This window comes from Mesoplodon bidens, assembly GCF_964165515.1.
Source record: "Mesoplodon bidens genome assembly, chromosome: 3".
In the NCBI taxonomy this organism is placed as follows: domain Eukaryota; kingdom Metazoa; phylum Chordata; class Mammalia; order Artiodactyla; family Ziphiidae; genus Mesoplodon; species Mesoplodon bidens.
The window spans coordinates 145,737,942-145,764,783 of NC_138178.1; the positions used below are offsets into that span (position 1 = coordinate 145,737,942).

Consider the following 26,842-nt stretch of genomic DNA (forward strand, 5'->3'; position numbering starts at 1 on the left):
TAGAAGTCAAGGCGCAGTTATATAAGTTTTTTGAGACAGAGGCTGTACATCAAATGCTGTATTATTGGCAGTTTACATAATCCAGATCTAAGTGCCATGTGACCCCTTATGAGATCAAGAAGGAATGGCATCTTTAAGGAGTTGTCTTATTGATGCTAGAATATTACTCTTTGTGGTTGAGCAGGTATTTCTGTCAGTGGGGAAGGTTAGGTTAATGCATAATGTAGATACACAGTGCACAGTGGGAGGAGAGAGGAGACCAAAAGATAGAAAAAATTTTTTTGTTTAAATTTTTCTTGTCTTGCCATAAAATATGAGTTTTATTTCACGTACAGAATATGGAAAAGAGGCTATTTTGTGATAGAAAGGAAGACAGTTCCTACATATTTAATAGGATGTCTATGTCAGTTTTCTCTTGCACTTGGCTTGCTTCACTTATTTGTGTTATCCTGTTTGGACCCTGTGGACATTTCAATTTGCAGCCTCCTCCTGAACATCCTGGCTCTCTAAGTTCTGTTCTTTTCTTTTACTTTTCTAGTCCTGTCTTCCCTTTTGTACTGTCCTAGCTTACCCTCAATAACTGAGTGTGTTTCCATGGAGAACTACCGAGACCTCTGGAGCAACGGAAAATCCATGTGTACTCAAGCCTGTTTGCTCCATCCCTCACCAGCCACGCCTCCTAGAAAAGTAAAAGTCCCCCTACCACTTGCTGATGATTAGATTTTTAAAATTATTTATTTATTTATTTTTGGCTGCATTGGGTCTTCATTGCTGCGCACGGGCTTTCTCTAGTTGTGGCGAGCAGGGGCTACTGTTCGTTGCGGTGCGAGGGCTTCTCATTGTGGTGGCTTCTCTTTGTTGTGGAGCACGGGCCCTAGGTTCACAGGCTCAGTAGTTGTGGCACGTGGGCTCAGTAGTTGGGGTGCACAGGCTCTAGAGCGCAGGCTCAGTAGTTGTGGCACACGGGCCCAGTTGCTCCACGGCATGTGGGATCTTCCTGGACCAGGGCTCGAACCCATGTCCCTGCACTGTCAGGCAGACTCTTAATCACTGCACCACCAGGGAAGCCCTAGATTTTTTTTAAATTGCAAAGCAGACGTTTCCATTCAACTCTTAGAGATTGAAGGTTCAAACACAAACACCCTGAGGAAGATCCATTAACTAAAATTTACTCACAATAAATCAGCAAGTGGAAGTAAGAGTCTAGTTTATTCTGTTTTGATTGATGTGATTTTATAGGATTAAGAGAGCCCTGGGCAACTGGTAGAGGGCAGGAGGTTTTTCTTGGATGGAAATAGAGGTGGAGTACAGGACATACAAAAGGGGGAAAATATTTTAAAATATCACTGTTTCATGTGGAAATTTGTAGCAATTTTTTTAGTTTGTGAGCACATGGATTGTGAACGCAACAATTTTTGTGGGGTGGTGGTGGGGGACTTGTGTCCGTGGAGCTTTAAATTCTGTATGTGAATATATTGTTGCCATTTGTTTTGCAGATTGTGGGATTAGTGATATGCTTTCCTAAACAACAGAAAAGTTGAAGATGTCTAAACACTTAGTGGCTTTGACAGTGACCACCCTTCTTGGTATGGCTGTCGGGGGGTTTGTCCTGTGGAAAGGCATCCAGCGCCGGAGGAGTAAAGCAAGTCGTGTGACCCAGCAGCAGGTGTCACATCAGCAGCCGAAAGTGCCAGGCAGGAGAGAGTGGCCTGCTCCAGCAGAGGACCAGCAGCAGCACTCCAGTGCCCCCAGAGCCTCATGGGAAGAGAGGATCCTTGGAGCAAAGGTGGCGACTGTGTCTCAGGAGGCGGAGTGGGATCAAATTGAGCCCTTGCTTAGGAGTGAGTTAGAAGATTTTCCAGTGCTTGGAATCGACTGTGAGTGGGTAAGTTAAAAAGCAAAAATGAAACGTATCTTTTCTGCTTTTCCAGCTAGGGACCTTGAATAGTCAAATAGAGGATACGATTAAAGGAGAATTAGCTTGTTCTCAACTTATTTGTAAATAGATTTTAGCAGAAGGAGAAGCGGCTTCTGTTCTCAGGATAGGGAAGTGCTTATAATCATGGATTCTGGAGTCTGAGCTACATGAGTCCATTTTCACCACTTATTCTGTGAACTTGAACAAGTACTTAACCTCTTTGAGCCTCAGTGTACTTATCTGTAGCGGGGGTGTAATGGTATCTACCGCCCAGGGCTTTTTAAAGGATTCAAATAGATAATCCCTATATAGACTTCAGCACAGTTTTAACAGAGAGTAATTGCTCATTATATATTAGCTACTGTTAATATTTTTAATAGTATTTTCATAGGATGCCATGGAGAAGATAGTTAAGGAGGTCTAGTTAAATATGTGTTTATTACACAAATTGGGATTTAAAAAGATAATAGTTTAAATGCTAGACACTATTTACTCTAAGCCAGGTATTATGTTGGTTTTTTTTTCATCATCTCATTTAATTTTGACAATAATCCTTTGTAGGAAGATACTGTTATTATTTCTTTACAGATAGGAAGTGTTAAACGGTTTAGTTACTTGCCCAAGGCTATGAAACTAGTAACCAGCATTTGAGCTGGTCTTCCTTAACCATGGTTAATTTTTCTAATAGCTATTACTTTGGGGGAGTTGTTACATAGTTGTGATGAGGATAATATGGTACACCTACTCTTCTGTCATTCTGATTCACAGAGTGAACTTTAATCTCCTTGCAACAGAAGATACTATAAAATATAAATAAGTCACAGTTATCATCTCTTATTAATTCAGTATAATACCTTGCCAAAATTCTGTGATCTATGTCTTCTGGGTATCTGGAATACAGTCAAGAGCCAGGAAATGTAATCAAAAGAGGCCCTAAGCAGAATTGCTGCCACAAAATCAGATCACAGGTTGGTAGGAGGAACTAAAGATGCCAATACAGTGATGACCAAGAAGAGAACACCTGACAGTGTGGGAAAAGTTTAGTAGTCACATAAGGCCTTATGGAGCTACTGAGGGTATTTCTTTTTTTTCTTTTTTGGCCGTGCGCTGCACGGCTTGCAGAATCTTAGTTCTCTGACCAGGGATTGAACCTGTGCCCTCTGCTTGAAAGTTTGGAGTCTTAGCCACTGGACCGCCAGGGAGTTCTCGAGGGTATTTCTTTATATCAGCAATAGCAGTAGTAGTTTATACCAATGACCTTGGGCCATCAGGAAAGGATTGGGCACTTTTTGTTTATTGTGTATAAGAATTATATCATTTTAGAAATAAACATATTTCTATATCATTTTAGACATATTTACACCAACAACCATAGAAGAAAACATTAGTAAACAGTGAGCTTTAGTAGATTAGGAAAATTCACATTTGCAAAACACCTTGATTATCCTACCAAGTGAAGTATAACTGCAGCAACAACAGGGTAGTCTGAAGTGAATAGTAATGCAATCGATTTAATAATAATATGTTTAATCACTGTAGCAGAGTAAGTTAAAGTGGCAAATAATCCAAAACCCAGTTCCTTATGGCTTTGGAATGTATTGAACTTCTTCTGATGCCACATTCCCTTCAGGTGTGATTGCATTTCTCTGATTGCTGCCACAGAAGAACTTCCATCCATCCTCCTTCTTTTCATTCTTCCGTTTCTGATTCGTTTTCTCTTTCATTCACTTTTGTGTAAGTATTTTCTTAGTTATTGTTTTTGTTCTTGTTTTACACAGTCAGTATTTGTTTCAGTTTACCAAAGTGTTTACCTTTTTCTTTGCTCATCCTTCCTTATATCTCAGAACTTTCTGGCATCATTCTCTTTAAGGTTGTCCTTTAGAAGTTCATTTCTTGAGGGGTCATTGATAGTAAACTTAATTATTATTGTTTTGAAAGTGTCTTTATTTTGCTTTTGATCTTTGAAGATATTTTCACTGGATATGAAATTCTAGTTTAGCAACTTATCATTTTCAAGATCACATTCCACTTTCTTCTGGCTTCCATTGTTGCTGTTGAAAATAACTGTGAGTGTAAATGTTGATTCTTTATAGGTAATCTAATTTTTGGTAGCTCCTTTTAAGATCTTTTTGAGTTGCTGGTTCTGAAGATTTGCTGTTATGAGACTAGTGTTGTTATCTTTCTGTATTTCCTGTTTGGGATTCAGAGAGATATCCTGGATGTAAGGATTGGTATCATATATCAATTTTTAAATTCTCTTTGAAGATCACAAGCTCCCCTAGGAATCACTGTCCTCCCACCAAGGGTTACTATTATCCTGATTTTATGGTATTTACTTTTGTGTTTTTCTTTATAATTTTACTACTTAAACATGCATGCCTAGGCACGATAATTGAGTTTTGTCTGCTTTTTAAATTTAATGTAAATGAAACTATCAAGTGTGTATTTTGTGTCTGGCTTCTTTTGTTCAACATTACGTTGGTGAGATTTACCCATGTTTTGTGTGACTGTGATTCATTGCCGTATGTCCATTGTGTAAATATATCATGATTTATTCATCCATTCTAATATTGATGGACTTTTGGGTGGTTTACAGTTTGGGGCTCTTACAAAGAATGCTGCAGTGAACAAATGCACTTATTATTATTGGGCATATGTATCTATGAGTGGAGTTCTAGGTCATAGAGTTTGTATATATATCTTTAACTTTTATACATAATGCCAAATTGTTTTCCAAGGTGGTTTTAACTAGTTTACCCTCATCAGTAGTAATGAGTGTACCCATTGTTTCTAGCTGTTTTCAGAAGTGGTTCTACTAGTTTAATCTCTCACCAAAACTGTATGAAAATTCGCTTTGTCTTATGTCCTTGTCCACATTTGGTACTGTCAGATTTTAAAATTTTAGCCATCCTAATGGGTGTGTAGTAATATTTCATTGTGGTTTTAATCTGCATGTCCCTGACCAGTACTGAGATTGAGCATCTTTCTATATTTTATTGATCATTTTGATATCTTCTTTTATGGAGTACTTGTTCATGTCTTTTGCCTCTTTTTCTATTGAGTTGTCTTTTTCTTACTGATTTATAGTTCTTTATATATTTTGGTTATGAACGCTTTGTGAGTTAAATGTACAGTAAATGTCTTCCCCCATTCTGTGGATTGCCTTTACATTCTTTTATTGTTAAAGCTTGATGAGCAGAAGATCTATATAGTGCTGTGTAACAAATCTTACCTTATCCCTAGTCATGAATATACTCTCCTATGTTATTTTCTTTGAGTTTTTTGGGGTTTTTTAATATATAAATTTGCTTATTTTATTTATTTATTTTTGCCTGCGTTTGGTCTTCGTTACTGCATGCAGGTTTTCTCTAATTGTGGCAAGTGGGGGCTACTCTTTGTTGCAGTGTGCGGGCTTGCAGTGGCTTCTCTTGTTGCAGAACACAGGCTCTAGGCATGCAGGCTTCAGTAGTTGTGGCACGCGGGCTCAGTAGTTGTGGCCCGCGAGCTCTAGAGCACAGGCTCAGTATTTGTGGCGCACAGGCTTAGTTGCTCTGTGGCATGTGGGATCTTCCCGGACCAGGGCTCGAACCCATGTCCCCTGCATTGGCTGGCAGATTCTTTTTTTTTTTTTTTTTTTAGCGGTATGCGGGCCTCTCACTGTTGTGGCCTCTCCCGTTGCAGAGCACAGGCTCCAGACGCACAGGCTCGGCGGCCATGGCTCACGGGCCCAGCCGCTCCGCGGCATGTGGGATCTTCCCGGACCGGGGCATGAACCCATGTCCCCTGCATCAGCAGGCGGACTCTCAACCACTGCTCCACCGGGGAAGCCCCCCTGGTGGATTCTTAACCACTGCACCAACAGGGAAACCCTAAATGTGTGACTCTGTTTCTGTTTTGTAATTTAGTTCACATGTAGCCATTTTTAGATTCTACCTATAAGTGATAACTTATGATAAGTCTCTTTTTCTGTCTGACTTATGTCACTTAGAATGATCATACCTGAGTCCACCCAAGTTGCTGCAACTGGCCTTATTTCATTGATTTCATGACTGAGTAATATTCCATAGTACATAAGTACCACATCTTCGTTATCCATTTTTTCCTTACAAGGACATTGAGATTGTATCCAAGTCAAGGCTCTTGTAAACAGAGCAGCATTAAACGTTGGGATGAAGTGACAATTTTTTTTCCAGTCCTTACACTTTGTATTTCTTTTCCTGCCTTGCTGAACTGGCGAGGATCTCAATATAGTGCTCAGTGTGAGTGGTGACAGTAGGCATCCTTGACTTATTCTCTATCTCAGAATGACAGCTTTCAACATTTTCATATTGAGTACGATATCTGCAGTAGGTTTGTTTACAGATTAAATACATTCAATTCTATTCTTGGTTTCTTAAGAGTTTTTTTGTTTTGTTTTGTTTTGGCTGCGCCACACAGCTTGTGGAATCTTAGTTCCCTGATCAGGCACTGAACCCGGGCCCTTGGCAGTGAAAGTGTGGAGTCCTAACCACTGGACCGCCAGGGAATTCCCAAGAGTTTTTTTTTTTTTTTTAAAGAATGAGATATTATTTGCAGCAGCAAGAATGGACCTAGAGAATATCATACTAAGTAAAGTAAGTCAGACAGAGAAGTACAAATATTAATAGGATATCACTTATATGTGGAATCTAAAAATGATAACTGAATCTATATACAAGACAGAAATAGGCTCACAGACATAGAAAACAAACTTATGATTACTAAAGGGGAAAGGGGGTGGAGGAGGGATAAACTAGGAGTATGAGATTAACAGATATAAACTATTACACATAAAATAGATAAGCAACAAGGATTTATTGTATCCTTGGAACTAGATTTAATATCTTATAATAACCTATAATGGAAAATAATTTGAAATATATATATATACATATATATATATATATAAAACTGAATCACTTTGCTGTACACCTGAAACTAACACAATATTGTAAATCAATTATACTTCAATTTTAAAAAAGTTTTTTTAAAAATTATGAATAGTTGTTGAATTTTATTAGGTGCCTTTTCTGAATTTTTTGAGATGAGTATCTAGTTTTTCTCCTTTATTCTGTTCTTGTGGTGAAAATACATTGATTTTTGAATTCCTGGAATAAATCCAACTTGGTCATGATGTCTTATTCTCCTTATACATTGCTGAATTCACTTTACTAGTGTTTTAAAAATAATCTATATTCATGAGTGATATTGGCTTATAATTTTCCTTTCTAGAAATGACCTTGTCAGATTTTGATAAAAATGTTATTCTGGCCTCATACAAGTTAGGGCTGTTCCTTGTTTTTGTGTTCTCTGGAAGAGTTTGTGTAAGACTGTCATTCTTTTTTCCTTAAATGTTTGATTAGAATCTACTGGTGAAGCCATCTGGAGTTTTCTTCTGAGGGAAGTTTTTGAATTATGAATACAATTTTTAAAATAGTTTTGGGGCTATTCATATTTTCTATTTCTTCATGTCTGTTTTGATAAATTTTGTTTTTCATCTAAATATGTCTTCTTTCAAATTTTTAAATTACAGGCTTATACTTGTTTATAATATCCAGTGACATTTTTTTTTTTCCTATCTGATGGATATGTAAGGACATTTTTTTCTTTTTTTTTCTTTTTTTTTTTTTTGCGGTATGTGGGCCTCTCACTGTTGTGGCCTCTCCCGTTGCGGAGCACAGGCTCCGGATGCGCAGGCTCAGCGGCCATGACTCACGGGTCCAGCCGCTCTGTGGCATGTGGGATCTTCCCGGACCAGGGCACGAACCCGTGTTCCCTTCATCGGCAGGCAGACTCTCAACCACTGCGCCACCAGGGAAGCCCTTGTAAGGACATTTTTGACAATGCTTATTTGCTTCTCTTTTTTTTTCTTGATTACTCCTTCCAGGGGTTTATCAGTGTTATTAGTCTTTTCAGAGAACCAACTTCTGGCTTTGTTGATCTTTATTTTTTGTTTATGTTCCATTACACTGATTTCTGCTCTTTATTATTTCTTTTCATCTACTAGTTTGGGTATAGTTTGCTATTCTCCATTTATTCTTCGACCTACTCTAATCTGACATCCTACCATACTACTCCACTGAAACGGATGAAGTTGATGGCTTTCTTGTTTTCCAGTCCATTGGACACTTATTTGGACTCATGTTATTCTAGCTCTCAAAAGCATCTGCATAATTCCTGCATGAGACATTCTCTTTGGCTTTCATGCCGTCATACTCTCCTATCTCCTGTCTTACTGTTCTTTCCTCTTTTTCCTTTTCTGATCCCCCTTCTACCTCACATCCAAATATTGAGTTGACTTAGGCTTGGTCTCTTCTGTATCCACCCCAGGGACTGCAAACTCAGATGCCTACAAGGTCCAGACAGGAAATATAAATGAACAATGTAGAGTGATTGTTTGCATTTTCGAATGCATAGGAGTATTCTTCAATTTCATCAAGAAGTATGCCCCCTCCCTTTATCCTTTAAACACAAGGCCTCTGTGATCTATCTTCCATTTTCCTAGTTTTATAGAGACATGGATCCTGAGAAATATTTCTTTGCTTGAAAAACAGTGGTTTACAAATACAATGATAAATGGGAAATGACAGTTGGCTTCAGTGTTGAGAAGACATTATGGTGAATTAGAGAATTCATGCCTTATATAAACGAGGAAGCTGCTATACAGTTCAAGCCAAGTGTTGCCAGATTGTCCAGTTCTTTAAAAAGAAACTCGATATATAGATTTTTTTTAAATGTGAACTCCACTGCAATTTAAAAGTTCTGGCACAAGTTTTTTAAATGTGGAGATCAAAGAAATATATAATATTAAACATCTGTGGGTCAGTAGACAGGTCCAAGGACCGCTAATTTATGTCCTCTGATTTATATTCTTTTTCTAAGTGACCTCATCTAATTTTGTAGCTTTAAATGTCGTTGATAGGCTGAAGACTCTCAAAATTAGAACTCCAGCCCTTTACATCCACCTGTCTACTTGACATCTTCCTTGAATGTCTAATAGTCATCTCAGACTTAACATGTTCCTAACAGACCTCTCGGTTTTTCTTCCCAAACCTGTATTATCCCTAGTTTTCTCCACCTTTAAGATAAAAATCAAGAGAGACATCCTCTCTGCTAAGGTTTGTCTAACAGAAGTGATATGATTGAAAGTCAGACACAAAAAGGCAGTTATAATATGTTAAGTTTCTTTAATGGCAAAATATGTGGAAATTCAAAGAAGTGGTTATAGAAAGCAGGAAATAACACAGCATTCTACCAGATAGAGGTATGTGTTTCCAGATTCCCCTGGGTTACCCATGGTGCTGTGTAACTATGGATAAAGCACCTGTATAAAATGAGGATTCTGCCATGTTTTAGAAGCTATTATTGCCTTTCTCCTGGGGAGAGGGAGATGTTAAATAGATTTCTGGCCCCTGACTCCTGCCTGATTTTTTCTGGAGTCTCTGGCTGTAGACTGCCTTGCTTAACAGGTGCAAAGTAATTGGTGTAATAAAGACTGAATGAAGTGAAGGTCATTTTCCCAAGAGCATCCTTCTGCAGGTCCAGGCTTCAGGCTTGCCTGAAGTCCCCTCCTTTGTCCTTACTATTAACCCTTCATTTCCATTTAGGAAGTATTACCCTTGTTATTTCCAAAATAGATTTTGCATCCATATACTTCTCTACATCTCCTCTACTTCCTTCCTAGTCCAGCCCTCAAGAGTCTCTTATTTGGACCTTTGCAGTAGCCTCCTGACTGGCCTCCCTACTTGGACTCATATACCTATGATCCCTTCTCCATAGAGTAAGCAAAGTGCTCTTTTAAAAATGCTAATCTGATCATATCAGTCCCCTGCTTGAAAAGCCTCCCTTGCTTCTTATAAAACCATGATGTCTTAATTACTAATGTGTTCTTAAGGACTCACATGCTCTTGCCTCTCTCAGTATCTCTGATTTAGTCTCCTTTTCTCTTCCTCTTACTACTTACCAGCTTCATTGAGCCTTCATTCTGTCACTTGAACAGGACAAGCTCATTCCTGTCTCAAAGCCATGGTCTAATTTAACTGACACATAAACTCCACCGATAGGGATGTTTATTAGTTAACCTTGTTCCAGCCCAGAATATGGTCTCAGATTATTTTTTGCTCCCTGCTGCCATTGTGGGGTCATTTAAAGAATCACAGACTTTTCCATAATGTTTTATTTGCTCTGGATTTGTAAGATCCCTGAAGCTAAAATGGATGATCACTGGCCCTCAGGAAGGAGGATCCCTAAACCAGTCCTCTGTGAGTGAATCACTGAAATACAGAAAAAAGTGTTAGAAATTTTGTCTACAATGACTGATGGCATCATTCATTTAAAATTTTTACTTTCGTGTGTATTTCATAATGTCTTAACACGTTAGTATAGTACTACGTTTATATGATTTATAAATGCATATGTACATATATTGTGTATGTCCCAAACATTTCTTAGGAGTCGACTAATCAAAAAACAAACAAAAAACCCAGTGACCCCTGGATTACATAATGCTAACAAAATTAAAATGTGGGTTTTTTTCCTATTAAATACAATGTTGGTAAGCCAAGGGTTTCATTATTTTCCATGGGTGGTAAGTGATGTCAAGGCAAAAAGATGTTGGCAAAAGGGGGAAATATAAGAAATTAAGACTAGATATCTTATTATTGGGACTTCCCTGGTGGTCCAGTGGGTAAGACTCTATGCTCCCAATGCAGGGAACCCGGGTTCAATCCCTGGTGGGAGAACTAGATCCCGCATGCATGCCACAACTAAGAGTTTGCATGCCACAACTAAGAGTCTTCATGCCGCAACTAAGAAGTCCACATGCTGCAACTAAAGATCCTGCATGCCGCAACGAAGATCCCATGTGCTGCGACTAAGACCTGACACAGCCCCCCCCCACAAAACAAAGACTAGATACCTTATTCTTTAAGCCAAATTGAGTCTGCTAGAAGCAATATTCTTCCAATCATACATTCAGTATAAATTGGGTACCTATTGGAATCATAAACATTTGGATTCCTAGTGGAAAAACCTTAATTATAATACAGTGGATCTTAAGCACAATCCAGAAACAGTATTAAAAGGACAACTTATCTAGCTAGCTAGCTATTTATTTAATGTATTTTAGACAACGGAACTTGACTGAAAAGATTTTCAAATATCTGACCTTAGGAATTATCGGTGAGTATTTTGTCAAATTAGCAGTGCTAAATATTAGAAGTAGAGATTTTCTGCTTTTTCTTGGAGAGAGCCAGTATTATAGAGGGAGGGAATTACGCTTTAATTAAAAAAAAGTGATTTAGCCACATCCAGATGAATTGTTATAGAATAGGAACCAGTAGTCAAGTTTCTTCTGGGTCTTGTTGACCTTCCAAGAAATAGACACTTTGGAAATCAAACTGGCATGTTTCCATTTGAGGATATGATAAAGCAATGCCTGAGAAGAGGAATCCTAAAGCTTTTCTGAGTTAAACCGTGGTTTTACTTAGCACTGAAGTAGGAGTCGAGGAGGAAGTTCCTCCTAATTTTTTTTTTTTTTTTTTTTTGCATTACGCGGGCCTCTCACTGTTGTGGCCTCTCCTGTTGCGGAGCACAGGCTCCGGACGCGCAGGCTCAGCAGCCATGGCTCACGGGCCCAGCGGCATGTGGGATCTTCCTGGACCGGGGAACGAACCCGTGTCCCCTGCATCAGCAGGCGGACTCTCAACCACTGTGCCACCAGGGAAGCCCCCTAATTTTGTTTTTAACAGCAACTCTTCGTGATCTTTATCTTGACTGTTTCTTCTATGTTCTACAGATTGGGAAATTTGGGTTCCACTTCTGAGTTTGCCATTATCTCTGCATGTTTAGTCAAACTGTTTAATCTGTAGCCCTTACATTTCCTCTCCTGGAAAATGAGAAGGATTGGAATTTATTGGATGTTTAACCTGGGTTCCGTGGATAGCTTTAGGGAATCTTTAATTAATGTGAATTTTGTATGTAAATTTTTCTGGGAATAATTTCCTTAGCTTTAAGAACTTTCTCCAATTTATCTATTTACATCAAAAAGATTAAAACTAGATCAGTTAAAATATAAAGTTATTTTCATTTCTTAAGATATCAGAATCCTAGCTTATGCTCAATATACATTTTTTTTTTTTTTTTTTGCTGTACGCGGTCTTCTCACCGCTGCGGCCTCCCCCGTTGCGGAGCACAGACTCCGGACGCGCAGGCTCAGCGGCCATGGCTTACCGGCCCAGCCGCTCCACGGCACGTGGGATCCTCCTGGACCGGGGCACGAACCCGTGTCCCCTGCATCGGCAAGCGGACTCTCAACCACTGCGCCACCAGGGAAGCCCTAGATTTTTTTTTATGAACAGCATTTGTGACCATAGAAATGCTGAGAAAGCACTCTGTGCTCCTACGATTTATTATATTGGCAGATACCACTTACTGACGGTACTGTATTTCCTACCTCTTTTTAAAAATCGGATCTTGAGGCAGTGATGACAAGTAAATGAGTCAAGTTACTAACATGTATGTTAAAGAGTCTAGAAAATAAAAAGAGTACATCATCATTTGGCAGTCTGCTCCTTAGCCTTTTATTTCCTTAGCTTTTTAAAACCAGTGTGTCTCACATGACTCTGCCAGTGTGTCCCAGCGCTGCTCTGTGTCAGCTGGTCACTATTTATGGCCTGCTCATTTTAGGCTCATGTTTGGGCCCCCAGTAACCTCTGTTTAGGCTGCTGCTTCTTAGAGTCCACTGCATTTGTTATCAAAGGCTCATCCTTAGGTTTGAGGCAAACTCTGGTCACTTGTTCCCTCTGGGAAGTTAAGACTGTACCTCTTAGACTTTTTTGCCAGACTTTCATGTTGTACGTGGTCCTACGCTGGGGTGTGAACTGTGGCCCTGTTTTCCTCTGTTACAGGTGAATTGGGAAGGCAAAGCCAGTCCTCTGTCACTCCTTCAAATGGCCTCTCCAAGTGGCTTCTGTGCCTTGGTTCGCTTGCCCAAGCTGATCTGTGGAGGAAGGACACTACCAAAAACGTTACTGGACATTTTGGCAGATGGCACAATTTTAAAAGTTGGAGTAGGATGTTCAGAAGATGCCAACAAGCTTCTGCAAGATTATGGCCTCGTCGTTAAGGGGTGCCTGGACCTCAGATACCTAGCCATGAGGCAGAGGTATGGTTTGTATGAATACTGGAACTCCTGTAGCTGTGGGGTAAATATTTTAGCAAGAGTTGTAGATTAGTGAGACTCAGTAATGAAGCCTCTAAAATTCTTTAGAAGTTTAGAGGCTTCTGAGATGCATATTGAATTTGTGAGGAAATATTCCAACTTCTGGGAAAACTTTAGTTACCTAGAATTGGTCTTTTTAGATGAAACATTAATAAGGTGTCTCTATAAGCTACAGGTTGTAAACTGATGGGCTCCTTGGGCAAATTAGAGTTGCAGATTTTTTGTTTTTGTTTTTGTCCTGCATGATATGTGGGGGAGATTTTAGTTTACATTCAGAAGATTTAATGTAAAAATCTGTATTCCTGGCTTCTCTTGAAAAATTAGGTGCTTTGACTGCACTAGGCCAGTAGTTCTAGATGCTGCAGTTGGCTGGAAGCATCATCCTCTTAGATGAGCATGCTTTGTTCAATTTGCCAGAATCCCCACCCCTCCCAGCTGTCACACCCAGCTCATCCTGATCAACATTTGAATGTGCAGACCCTGCTTTTGGCCCAGAATGGTGGTAGACCTAATGCTTTACTGAGAGGAAGAGATTTCCCTTTCCTTTGGAATTCTATTCCTATGGAAATTCTACCCTTTTTAAGGAAACTGCAGTTACCTTCTCATGTATATATATAGGTCCTCATTTTAATAGTGTGGACTGAAACAGCCTCTCTCCCTGCCTTTCTCCCTGCCACTGATATTGAAGGGCTGGAGGATTTGATAAACTAAGAGAAGGCCTGATTAAAATCTATGCTTATCATCATTTTTTGGTAGTAAATGAAATTTTAGTTTAGTAGTTTGGCTTGTGTAAATGAAACTCTTATACAAAAAAAAAAAAAAGAAACTCTCATAAATGAAGGATCCATTTTTTCCAAGTAATACATTGAAATATTTACTGTAACATTCTCTTAGCTCTGTAAAAGTATTTGGAGTGCAGCAGCCGAAGCCGCCTTTCGTCAGGCCCTCCTTCCTTTGGTACCGCCTCCCCAGAGCTGCCTGCTGTTTACTCTGCTATTAGAGGCCATGTGTATCATGGCCAGGAGCTGACTCCAGAGCAGGCTGTGAGGGTGGGAGTCCCAGTCTTCCTCTTACCAGCAGCGTGACCTTTGTCAAGTTACTAAGCCTCACTGTTCCTCAGTTCCCTCATCTGAAAAGTAGAAATAATAATGTTCCCATCTCATAGGACTGGTGTGAGGATTAAACGAGTTAAACTATGTAAAGAACTTAGAAATGGTGTTTGACATATAGAGAGTGCTGTGTAAATTTCAACTATTACTGTCCATCATCCTCATCATCATCATCACTACCACCTATAGCACCACCATGATCTGACTGGTTTGTCCTTCCAGATCTCTTTCTATCCATTTACAGTCCTCTCTATGAGTATATAGAAATTAGAAGTGCCCTTACTTATCTGGCTAAATGCAGAATGGCCAAGTGTCAAAAAACAAAATTTGGCCAAAGCTGACTGTGACCATGAACTTCTCTAGAAATAAGAATGAAGCATTTATCAGGCTGCTTCTTTTTTTTTTTTTTTTTTTTTTTTTTGCGGTATGCGGGCCTCTCACTGTTGGGGCCTCTCCCATTGCAGAGCACAGGCTCCGGACGCGCAGGCTCAGTGGCCATGGCCCACGGGCCCAGCCGCTCCACGACATGTGGGATCTTCTCGGACCGGGGCACGAACCCATGTCCCCTGCATCGGCAGGCAGACTCTCAACCACTGCACCACCAGGGAAGCCCAGGTTTCTTCATTTTTAATGAAATCTTATTAAAATTTTAAACATTCTTATTTTATTATTGAATACTTTAGAAGAAAAATTAAAATTTTTTGACATATAGTAGAAGAAATTTGACATTACGGTGCAAGAATTATACTCAGGTTTTAGCCATAGGCTGCTCCTGGTGTTTGCTGTAAGTAGTTACTTTCATTGGACTTTGGAGAGGAGCACAGATTTTCTTGGTAATGCTGTCCTCTTTTCTTCATACTCTCTATATTTTTATTATATGTTAGCAGAAGATAATTTATTATTGAGATTGTTGTATATGATTTTGGAACTTTTCCTAGTGAAACTTTGAAGTAGCAAAGGTGGCATCTTGTTTTTAATCCATTCTCGAAAAATGTGAAACCTTCCCAGATAGGACGTTTAAAAAAAGACTAATGGGGCTTCCCTGGTGGCGCAGTGGTCAAGAATCCTCCTGCCAATGCAGGGGACACAGGTTCGAGCCCTGGTCTGGGAAGATCTCACATGCCGCGGAGCAACTGAGTCCATGCACCACAACTAATGAAGCCCACGCGCCTAGCGTCCATGCTCCGCAACAGGAGAAGCCACTGCAATGAGAAGCCCGTGCACCACAACGAAGAGTAGCCCCCACTCCCTGCAACTAGAGAAAGCCCGCGCGCAGCAGCAACGAAGACCCAACGCAGCCAAAAATAAATAAATAAATAAAATTAAAAAAAAAAAAAAAGACTAATGACCTAAATGGAATTAAGTAACGAAAAACTAAGTGCTGTCTTTCAATGAGGGTAATGATTTCAAGGATTATGGAATACCCAGGCTTGATAAATTGCACAGCTGTTAGAAAGAATGTAATAAGTACATTTGTGCTTACTGTCAGGGAAGGAGGTCCCTGATACATTAAGTGATAGAGCAAGTTGCAGAATAAAAAACAAATACCAAGAAACTATATCTGCTCCTCCGTCTAACCATCTGTTTTTTTGTTTGTCTGTAAAAAAGGTCTGAAGGGGCCACAGTATACTCATAAGGGTCATTCTTCCTGAAGAGTGGAAGTGGGGGGTGGAGGGCTTTCACTTTTCACCCATTACTCTTCTCTGTTGTCTGAATTTTTAACAATAAACATTCATTGCTATTGTAATTACTAATATAAAGGAAAGCATAAAAAGATTTTAAAAATTTTTTAAAAAATGAAAGAAGTTTGTCTCCCCCAAATTCTTAATTTCCATTAATTGAACCACGACCTTACATATTTTACCTGAGTGTGTCTGGGCCTTTTTTTTTAACTTTTTAGTCAGTGCTGCCTTTTGGGGGTGATGAAATCCATCAAGTTACTGCTTGTTTTTGTAAGGAAGGACTTCCTTTTCTTCATCATTATAATGATTTCATTTTCCACAGTACCTGAGGGAATCGTGCATGTTGTAACAGTAACACTGATGTGAACCTCCACCTCCAAGCTTCCTCCTCTAAAACCTCTCATCTCTCACTTGGTAACCAGCAAGTCAGCTCCACTTTTGTAGACTGGTGTGTTCTTAATTTTACATTAGCCCTTGTTTGGACTCTCCAATCCTTGGGTAAATTAATTTTTTTCACCACTCTGCAGCTATTTGAATCAGAAAGTGTTTGAAGAGCAGAAGATTATTTGATTTTATTGTACCTTCGCGCCCTCCATGAAAGTAGCCTTATCACATTTTTCAAATTTGAAAAGTAATACACAAACACTAGCCAATTCAAATATAAAAAATGTAGGACTTCCCTGGTGGTGCAGTGGTTAAGGACCCACCTGCCAATGCAGGGGACATGGGTTCGAGCCCTGGTCCAGGAAGATCCCACATGCAACTAACAACTAAGCCCATGCACCACAACTACTGAGCCTGCGCTCTAGAGCCTGCGAGCCACAACTACTGAGCCCATGTGCCACAACTACTGAGCCCGCACACCTAGAGCCCGTGGTCCGCAACAAGAGAAACCACCGCAATAAGAAGCCTGCGCACCGCAACGAAGAGTAACCACCACTCGCTGCAACTAGAGAAAGCCCGCATGCAGCAATGAAGACCCAACACAGCCAAAAAAAAAAAAATATATATATATATGTATATATATATATATATATACATATATATAAAATGTAAAGATTTATGATCCCCCCAAACCCCACACCCAGAGATTGCATGAATATTTAACCAGTCTTCTATTGAGGATGTTAGGTTGTTTCCAGTTCTTTGCTACTATAAATAGTGCTGTACTGAAGATTGTTTTATGTACATTTGTCTTAGGACAAATTACTAGAAGTGGAATTATTGAATCACAGAATTTTCATGTTCAAAATTTTGATAGCTATTTACTGACAAACTGTTTTTCATAAAGGTTATACAAATGTTCAGTGCACAAATTTTAGATTAGATGGTGATTCTTCATGTTCCACCAATACTAGATATAGTTATTTTTAAAAAATCTTTGTAATCTGATAGATATTTAAATTGTATATACTTTTTATTTGGTTTGATGTAGTGAGATTATGTGTCATTTGTTTATTGGCCATTTGTATACCTTTTTTGATTTGCCTGTTCTTGTCCTTTCCCATTTTTGACACATGCTTTTATTTATTTCTTGTAGAAACAATTTGCTCTCTAATGGGCTTAGCCTGAAATCACTCGCTGAGACTGTTTTGAACTTTCCCCTTGACAAGTCCCTTCTGCTTCGTTGCAGCAACTGGGATGCTGAGACTCTTACTGAGGATCAGGTACTTCTTATCAGAGTAGTTGAAGAGTGCAAGAGTCATTGCTTGTGAAATATAATTATTTTAAAAATTCTAGGGCTTCCCTGGTGGCGCAGTGGTTGAGAGTCTGCCTGCTGATGCAGGGGACACGGGTTCGGGGAAGATCCCACATGCCGTGGAGGGGCTGGGCCCGTGGGCCATGGCCGCTGAGCCTGCGTGTCCGGAGCCTGTGCTCCACAGCGGGAGAGGCCACAACAGTGAGAGGCCCGCATACAGCAAAAAAAAAAAAAAAATTCTAATCCTCAAAGATGATATGTGTTGGGCAGAAATGCCTTAAAATAGCCTCATTGATGATACCCAAGAAAAATGCTCTATAATAATGTAGATGCTACTTAAATAAAAGGGTAAGAGTCCCCATTCTATTTTTTTGGAGCATTTACTATATGCCAGGCATTTCAGAAAATGTAATTTTTTTTTGTCATGAATACAAATGCATAATTTAAAAACCCAAAGTGTTATAAGACTTATAAGAAACAGCCAGTAGTTCCCTGCCTTCCTCCCCCATTCCTAATTACTCTTCCTTCTTTTCAGAGGCAACTGATTTCATTTCTTTCTGGTAATTACCATTATATTTTAAAATTACATGCATATATTACTCTTTCTTATTTTACATATTATCTTTTGACTTCTTGCTGTGGAAGACATGATTTAGTATAGTACTCTTGCAATTCCTGTATCCCCAGACAGATACTTATTCCCTTCCCCATGCTCCTAATAGAGGTAAATCATCATTTTTATCAGGTTAATATCTACTTATATTGATATTATTTATAGCTGCTCCACATAGCAAACTGACTAAAGTAAATGTTTTTTCCTTGTACAACTTTTTGTTTTCCCAGGAGTAGTAATTTATATTTTTGTTTGCTTAGTTTTCTGTATACCTGTTAACTGTTTCAACCCCAGACTCTTTAACGGAACTATGTAGAGATCTCCTTTCTGCTGCTTCAGACACAGTCAGGTAACTTACTCATTTCATTTTCCCTTGGAGCTAGCCCTGCTAGAGCTCTGTCATCCTGCTCCTTTCAGGACTGGTTGCACTCCAGCCCTGCTGCCCAACTCTCATCCTGAAATTTGCATTTACCGTCAACCTGGGAATTCCCTTCACCTCTCTTCTATAGTAGATCTCTGTTTTAAAAATATCATGTCTTTTTACTTTCTTATCTTGGTGGAGTACATTCAAAATAGCTTCTTGAGAAAAGGAGCATGGGGAGTTAATTTATGACACCATGCATGTCTGAAAAGATATTAGTTTCCCTCTCTATTAACTGATAGTTCGGCTGAAGGATAGCATTTTAGGGTGGAAATCATTTTCCTTCAGAACTTTGAAGGCAATGCTCCTTGTAGCTTCCAGTGTTGATGTTGAGTATGTGACTTGTTTTTCTTTCTTGAAAATCTCTTTATTCTTAGTTTTTAAAATTCATGATGATAGTGTGGACCATTTTTCATTATAGTTTTAGAATTCAGTGGACCCTTTCGGTCTGTAAGCTCATGTCTTTCAGTTCAGGGAATTATTCTCATACTGTTTCTTGGAAAATTTCCCTCTTTTTTGTTTCTAGAACTCATATGATTTATATATTGTATCCCTTGAATTGATCCTCTAATTTTCTTAGTAAAATATTTTCTCTTTGATTTTCCATCTCTATATTTTTTGTTTTACCTTCTGGGAAATGTCCTCAAGCTTATCTTTCAGTATTCCAATCAACTTTTAATTTCCTATCATATTAAGTCATAAGAGCTCCTGGTCTTTTCTCAATATTTGTTTTTAAATAACTTTGCATTTTTGTTTAATGGATATCATATCTTCTGTTATCTTAGAGTATTGAAGATTTCTGAACTTTTCTTCTCTTTCCTGCATTGCCTCTTTTTACTCTGAATTTCTAATTTAAATGCTTGATTTGGTCTTTGTCTTCCACGTTAAAGATTTTTCTAAAATGTTTAGATCCTTAGCTATCCATTTTTGTTTACAAAGGAGACATGAAAGTGCCAGTTTAATCTGTCAATTAATGAATGAGTAAATAAAATATGGTATAGCCATACAATGGAATATTATTCAGCAATAAAAAGCTACAACATGGATGAGTCTTGAAAACATTATGCTAAGTGAAAGAAGCTAGTCACAGAAGATCACATATTGTATGATTCCATTTATATGAAATATTCAGAACAGGCAAATCTATAGAGACAAAAAATAAAATAGTGGCTGCCTAGGACTGGAAGAAGTGGGGGATGACTGGTAAAAGATATAAGTTTTCTTACTGGGCTGCTGAAAATGTTCTAAAATTGACTGTGATAAAGGTTGCATAATTCTGTAAATCTAAAAATTCTAAATAAAATTCTGAAATTTCTGAATCCTGCAACATCTGTAAAAGACATCTTTGGGACTGTTGGAGACATTAGAATACAACTGTGTATTATTGTATTTTGTCAATGTTCTTGGGTGTGATAATGGTGTTGTGATTATGTAGGAGAGTGTCCTTGTTCTTAGAAGATACACACTAAAGTATTTAGGGATGAAGTAAATATCATAATAGCTGCAACTTAATTTTGAAAAGTGTTCAGCCCCCCACCAAAAAAGTATTTGTGTGGTGTATGTATTGTATTATAAAGAGAGATAAAGCAAATGTTGACAATTGTGAATGTCAATTATCATTCTTTTAACTTTTCCTTAGGTTTGAAAACTTTCAAATAAAACATTGGGAAGAAAAAGTTAATTGCTACCAAATTTGAAACCAAATTTGTGATCCATATTATTGTGAGAATTCAGAATTTCCAAAGACTCTTATTCATTCTTCATTTTAAAAATTTTATTGTTTTTCTAATTATAAACATAATGCTTAATGAGATTTTGTAAAATACAGAAAATAATATTTAAATTTGACATTTAAAAAAAATGGAATGAGAGCACAGAGCATATGGCCAGGTATTTTTGACTAGCGAGTTTTATTATCAGTAACTATTAATATAAATTAAAGTCAAATGTCAGTAACTGTAAGTCTTTTCTCTCAGGCCACTCAGTTCCTCTAGACATGAATCTCCTACTCTTCTGCCCAAGAAGTATCAGCCCCACAGCCTATGTTCTGGTAGCTGAGTGGGAGAGAAGGTGCTGGTAGTCTCATCATTTAATATGTAGATTTTCCCATAATCCCCCTTTTTCCTGGTGACACTTGCCCCCAACCTCTGCCATGCCTGGTATTACTAGGTCCAGATCCTCTGTGATTTAGCCACTATATGACTTAAACTTGTCAAAACCCAAACTCTGCACACCGAGTAAAACAAAGCAGAAATATGAGTTTATTGCAACAGTTTTGACCTGCAAGGTGGGAAACTCAAGGCCATGGGAACAATGAGTTTCAAGTTGCTCACAGACGAAAGGGTTTTCATTGGGTAAATGTGGAAGATTTTTGGCTTTTTCAGCTGATTGTTTGCCTAGTGGTCTTCTTCCTTATTTGGATCAGGATACCTGAGACAGGGGAATAAGGAAGTCCAAAGATGGCATGAACAGACTCAGTGTTTGGAGATTGACTGACATCCTCTGCTGATTTCTGAGGAGAGCTGTAAATTCCTGCAAGTTATGTTAAATAAAGTTTCATTTCCTTTAATGCACCTGCATTGGCCACCTCCATTTTGTCTCTGACATAAGTGACTCCATTTTAGTTTTGGTTCTACAAACTTTTACTCTTTTGGGTCAGGGAAGGAGTAATTGCCTGTCCCTATGCTGTAAGAGAGGAGATCTGGAGATCTGAGTTATTTACAGAGACTGTCACCTGATCCTCCTGTTTTCACCCCTGCTTGTATCATTGCTTTTATAGATACCTGGTGCCTCGCATTCTTTATACTTTGCCATTCTTTGTGGCTCAGATGAATTTGATTTTTGGATTTTTTGCTTACTACCCCCTACAGGCCTAGGTTTCAACCTTCTCTTGTTTGCTTAGTTTGTTACCATTTGTTTGTTCATCCTTCTAAAACATTGTATTGTGTTTTTTTTTTTTTGGACCGCACCGCATGGCATGCAGCAATCCTAGTTCCTGACCAAGGGGAACCCACACACCCTGCAGTGGAAGCACAGTCTTAACCACCAGACCGCCAGGGAAGTCCCCCAAAACATTGTTAATGGAAAGGGTTAGCAATAGTTAGTATTTTAGGATTAATATTATCCTGTGAGAGAGTTCTGGGAATCAAGGTATCTGATTTTGTTTCCTAAAGCTATTTCAGATTTGCTGCGACCCTGAGTAAGTTACTTCTTTGTGCCTTGGTTGGTTCATTCCTTCCTTTCTTTTAATAGTTTTATTGAAATATAATTTACATACAATAAAATGCACCCATTTAAAGTATACAAGTCAGGGACTTCCCTGGTGGTCCAGTGGTTAGGACTCCACCCTTCCACTGCTGGGGGCCCTGGTTCGATCCCTGGTTGGGGAACTAAGATCCTGCAAGCCGTGCAATGCGGCCAAAAAAAAAGTATACAAGTCAATGGATTTTAGTATATTTACAGAGTTGTGTAACCATCACCACAATCTAGCTTTAGAACATTTTCATCACCCCAAAAGAAACCCCATACCCATTAGCAGTCACTTCCCATCTCACCTCCCCAACACCCCAGCCTTAGGCAACCGCTAATCTCATTTGTCTCTATAAATTTGCCTGTTCTGGACATTTCATATAAATGGAATCATACAGTATGTGGTTTTTTGGATTGGCTTCTTCACTTACCATGTTTTTGTGGTTCATCCATGTTGTAGCATCTATTGGTACTTCATTTCTTTTTTATTGCTAAATAATGCTTCATTGTATGGATAGACCACACTTTGTTTATTCGTTTATCAATTGGTAGAGGTTTGGGTTGCTTTCATTTTTTTAGCTGTTATGAATAAGCCACTATGAATATCTGTGTATAAGTTTTTACGTGGACATACATTTTCAGTTCTCTTGGGTAAATACCTAGGATGGAATTGCTGAGTCATATGGTAACTTTATGTTTAACTGTTTGAGGAACTGCCCAACTATTTTCCAAAGTAACCATACCATTTTATAGTCCCAGCAGCAATGTATGAAGGTTCCAATTTTCCATAAACTTACCAACACTTATTATTATTCATCTTTTTGATTAGAGCAATCCTAGTAGGTGTGAAGTGGTATTTCGTTGTGGTTTTGATTTATATTTCCCTTGACCAATGATACTGAGCGTCTTTCATGTGCTTGTTGGCTATTGGTATATCTTCTTTGGAGAAATGTCTTTTCAGATCCTTTGCTCACATTTTAATTGTGTTGTTTGTCTTTAAATTGTTGAGTTTTAAGAGATGTGTGTGTGTGTGTTTGTGTGTGTATTCTTTATATATTCTGGATACTAATCCCTTATCAGATATATAATTTATAAATATTTTCTCCCATTTTCTGCAGATTGTCTTTTCATTTACTTGATGGGATCATTTAAAGCACGAAAGCTTTTAATTTTGATGAGGTCCAGTTATCTATTTTTTCTTTTATTTCTCATGCTTTTGGTGTCATATCTAAGAAATCATTGCCTAACCCAAGGTCATGAATATGTACTCCTCTGTTTTCTTTCTTTTTTTTTTTTTTTTTTTTTTGCGGTACACGGGTCTCTCACTGCTGTGGCCTCTCGTGTTGCGGAGCACAGGCTCCGGACGCGCAGGCTCAGAGGCCATGGCTCACGGGCCCAACCGCTCCTTGGCATGTGGGACCTTCCCGGACCGGGGCACGAACCTGTGTCCCCTGCATCGGCAGGCGGACTCTCAACCACTGCGCCACCAGGGAAGCCCTTCTTTTTTTTTTTAAATAAATTTATTTTTGGCTGTGTTGGGTCTTTGTTGCTGTGCGTGGGCTTTTTCTAGCTGTGGCGAGCGGGGGCTACTCTTCGTTGTGGTGTGTGGGCTTCTCATTGCGGTGGCTTCTCTTGTGCAGAGCACGGGCTCTAGGTGTGCGGGCTTCAGTAGTTGTGGCAAGTGGGCTTCAGTAGTTGTGGCTTGCAGGCTCTAGAGCGCAGGCTCAGTACGGTTAGTTGCTTAGTTGCTCCGCGGCATGTGGTATCTTCCCGGACCAGGGCTCGAACCCATGTCCCCTGCATTGGCAGGCAGATTCTTAACCACTGTGCCACCAGGGAAGTCCCTCCTATGTTTTCTTCTAAGAGTCTTATGTTTTGGCTCTTACACTTAGGTTCATAGTCCATTTTGAGTTAATTTTTGTGTGTGGTGTGAAGTAGGAGTCCAACTTTAGCTTTTTGCATGTGGACATCCTGTTGTTCCAGCACCATTTGTTGAAAAGTGCCTTGGATTCCTTATCATTTGGAAATAATTTGTTAAAAATCATTCTGAACTCTTCACGTTCAAGCACCCTCTTTTTCCTGTGGGAGACAACTTGCTGACAGAGATGTAGATGCTTGGGTCTAGGTGGAGGATTTTACCCAAACCTTATTTTTCTATTACTCTATTCTTTTTTTCTATTATTCTAAAAGCACACAAAAAATCCATACTAATAGTGTTATTTACCAGGCTTGATTATTAAAGGTGAATTAAAGGAATGTTAAAGTCCTCACATGCTTTGTTGGGAAGAGCTATTAATTGTAGTTGTGACTACTTTTATTTATGACCAGCTTGCCTGTGCCTAGTTGCTTGGGAGAATGACTTACTATTAATAAATACGTAAATTCCAGAAGTGGGCCCTTGTGACTTTTGATTTGAGGTCCATGTTTGAAACTGTTTTCCTTGTTTTACACATTGTATTAATACGTACAGCAGTTTATTTCTGATCAATAGTCACACAGGCCTCTTAATGAATCTTGGTTTCAGTTTTCTAGATGATGACAGTTTCCAAAGTGAAGTTGTCAGACCTGTGGTAACTACCCTACCCCAAACTTGAGAAAAATCTGTCCAGCAGGTTTGGTAGCAGATAGAAAGAAACTTCACTGATTTATATAGATTAGAAATTTTGAGCACGTAGAGTAGGTCATTATTTTAGCTATGTTAGTTAAAAACATAGAGAACATGAGGATTCATTATACTATTTGATTTGTTTTTGTATCATTTGAATTTTTTTTAATTAAATCCCACCTAATAGTGGCTAATATTTTTATAGATTGCTAATTACTTGAGATATAACCTTTTTACACCTATGTTTTTTGTTTTAGTGTGTGTGTGTGTGTGTGCGGTACGCGGGCCTCACTGCTGTGGCCTCTCCCATTGCGGAGCACAGGCTCCGGACGCGCAGGCTCAGCGGCCATGGCTCACGGGCCCAGCCGCTCCGCGGCATGTGGGATCTTCCCAGACCGGGGCACGAACCCATGTCCCCTGCATCGGCAGGCGGACTCTCAACCACTGCGCCACCAGGGAAGCCCTCATTTGAATTTTTTTGTAATTAAAAGGTTTTAAGGAGTACATGGTGCCTGGGTTACTGTACATCTTGAATTGGAACCTAAAAGTTGTCTCTGTCTTTGCGATTGATTTTGAAGTTGCTCTCTCTGGTTTGCCTTCCGGATTCCACTGATCTCTGACTTTTCTCTTCAGGTAATTTATGCTGCCAGGGATGCCCAGATTTCAGTGGCTCTCTTTCTCCATCTTCTTGGATACCCTTTCTCTAGGAATTCAACTCTAGAAGAAAATGATGACTTCACTGGCTGGAGAAAAGTCTTGGAGAAATGTCAGGATGTAGTAGATATCCCATTCCGAAGCAAAGGAATTAGCAGATTGGGAGAGGAGGTTAATGGGGAAGCAACAGAATCTCAGCAGAAGCCAAGAAATAAGAAGTCGAAGACCGATGGAATGATGCCAGGCAACCACCAAGGGAGAGACCCCAGAAAACATAAAAGAAAGCCCCTTGGAGTGGGCTATTCTGCCAGGTAACTGAGTTGTTCCATGTCTAGTAGAGTCCAAGGCCCAGCTTCCAGCAAAAGGCATGATGCCTTACCTTGGATCTGGGGAGAAGGCTAGTGTGGTAAAGTGGCAGAGGCTCTCCAAGGATTAATTCTATTTTTCCTTTCCTTCAAGGACATTTGGAGCTATCCTTTGATTTATTTGTATATTTTTTTCCTTTTGCCCTTCTACTTTTTTATTTGTGGGCAGTTGGAGTGAAACGGAAGAGAGCTTAACCTAGCTTTGTCACTGACCTAGATGTGACCTTAGACCTGTACTTTTCCAATTATAAGTGAGGGCATAATTATCATTCCTTGCTTGCTTCAGGATAGCTGTGAAGGTAAAATGAAGTGCCTCAGGGCTTCCCTGGTGGCGCAGTGGTTGAGAGTCCGCCTGCCGATGCAGGGGACACGGGTTCGTGCCCTGGTCCAGGAAGATCCCACATGCCGTGGAGCGGCTGGGCCTGTGAGCCATGGCCGCTGAGCCTGTGCGTCCGGAGCCTGTGCTCCGCAACGGGAGAGGCCACAACAGTGAGAGGCCCACGTACCGCAAAAAAAAAAAAAAAAAAAAGAAAATGAAGTGCCTCATACTTTTCAGGAGAAATGCATCATCTGATTTCTTGTTCATTTGGTATTTGATTATTTAGAATGGCATCCAGTCCTAAGCCGATGTTATTCTCTAGCCAATGGGAATTTTCCTGTACAGCTTATGCCTCTATTGCAGGAAGGTGACTAATAAGTACTTCGGAGTGGAAGTTTGGTCCCTATAGTAAAGTGCCTTTAGGAATTGTGTGATTAAATTGAAGCAACTATTGCATAGGAGCCAGAAATAAATCCACGTGGCACCCATTACTTTAGCTTGATGTTCTTTCATTTTAATTTACTTTGTTCATCCAGTGATTACAGGGGAGTTTTCCTGGTATTCTGTCCCTGCTTGCTTTCATGATAGACCTATGTAAACACTACCCAACTCACTCTCTAATGTTCCAATCTATAAATATAAAAACTAATAGTATAAACGCTTTCATTTTAATTTCTCTTCCTAGCCCAGTGCAGATGGAGGAATAAACATGATTCCTTGCCATGTTTTTTTTTTTTTTTTCCAAAAATGTAATGTTTGACCCTAGGGTTGAATAGTTTGGGTCACTCAATATAGGAAGGCAACTGGTACCTTGATCAATAGTTAGCTCCCAGTTTTAGATTTCTCTCTCCCTTCCCCACAGAAAATCACCCCTCTATGATAACTGCTTTCTCCACGCTCCTGACGGACAGCCCCTCTGCACTTGTGATCGAAGAAAAGCTCAGTGGTACCTGGACAAAGGCATTGGAG

General features: G+C 39.3%; 1 protein-coding gene across 2 annotated transcripts in view; it reads left to right on the forward strand.

The window, feature by feature from the left end:
- Positions 1-26,842, forward strand: part of EXD2 (exonuclease 3'-5' domain containing 2) — a 92,894-nt gene that overhangs the window by 57,948 nt on the left and 8,104 nt on the right. For both annotated transcript variants that reach the window (XM_081226900.1, XM_081226899.1), the window contains exons 2-6: positions 1,497-1,885; positions 12,844-13,100; positions 17,489-17,615; positions 25,169-25,500; positions 26,736-26,842. In XM_081226900.1, coding sequence (XP_081083026.1) covers positions 1,544-1,885; positions 12,844-13,100; positions 17,489-17,615; positions 25,169-25,500; positions 26,736-26,842 — 1,165 coding nt within the window. In that variant the 5' untranslated portion in view covers positions 1,497-1,543. The remainder of the gene's footprint in view (positions 1-1,496; positions 1,886-12,843; positions 13,101-17,488; positions 17,616-25,168; positions 25,501-26,735) is intronic.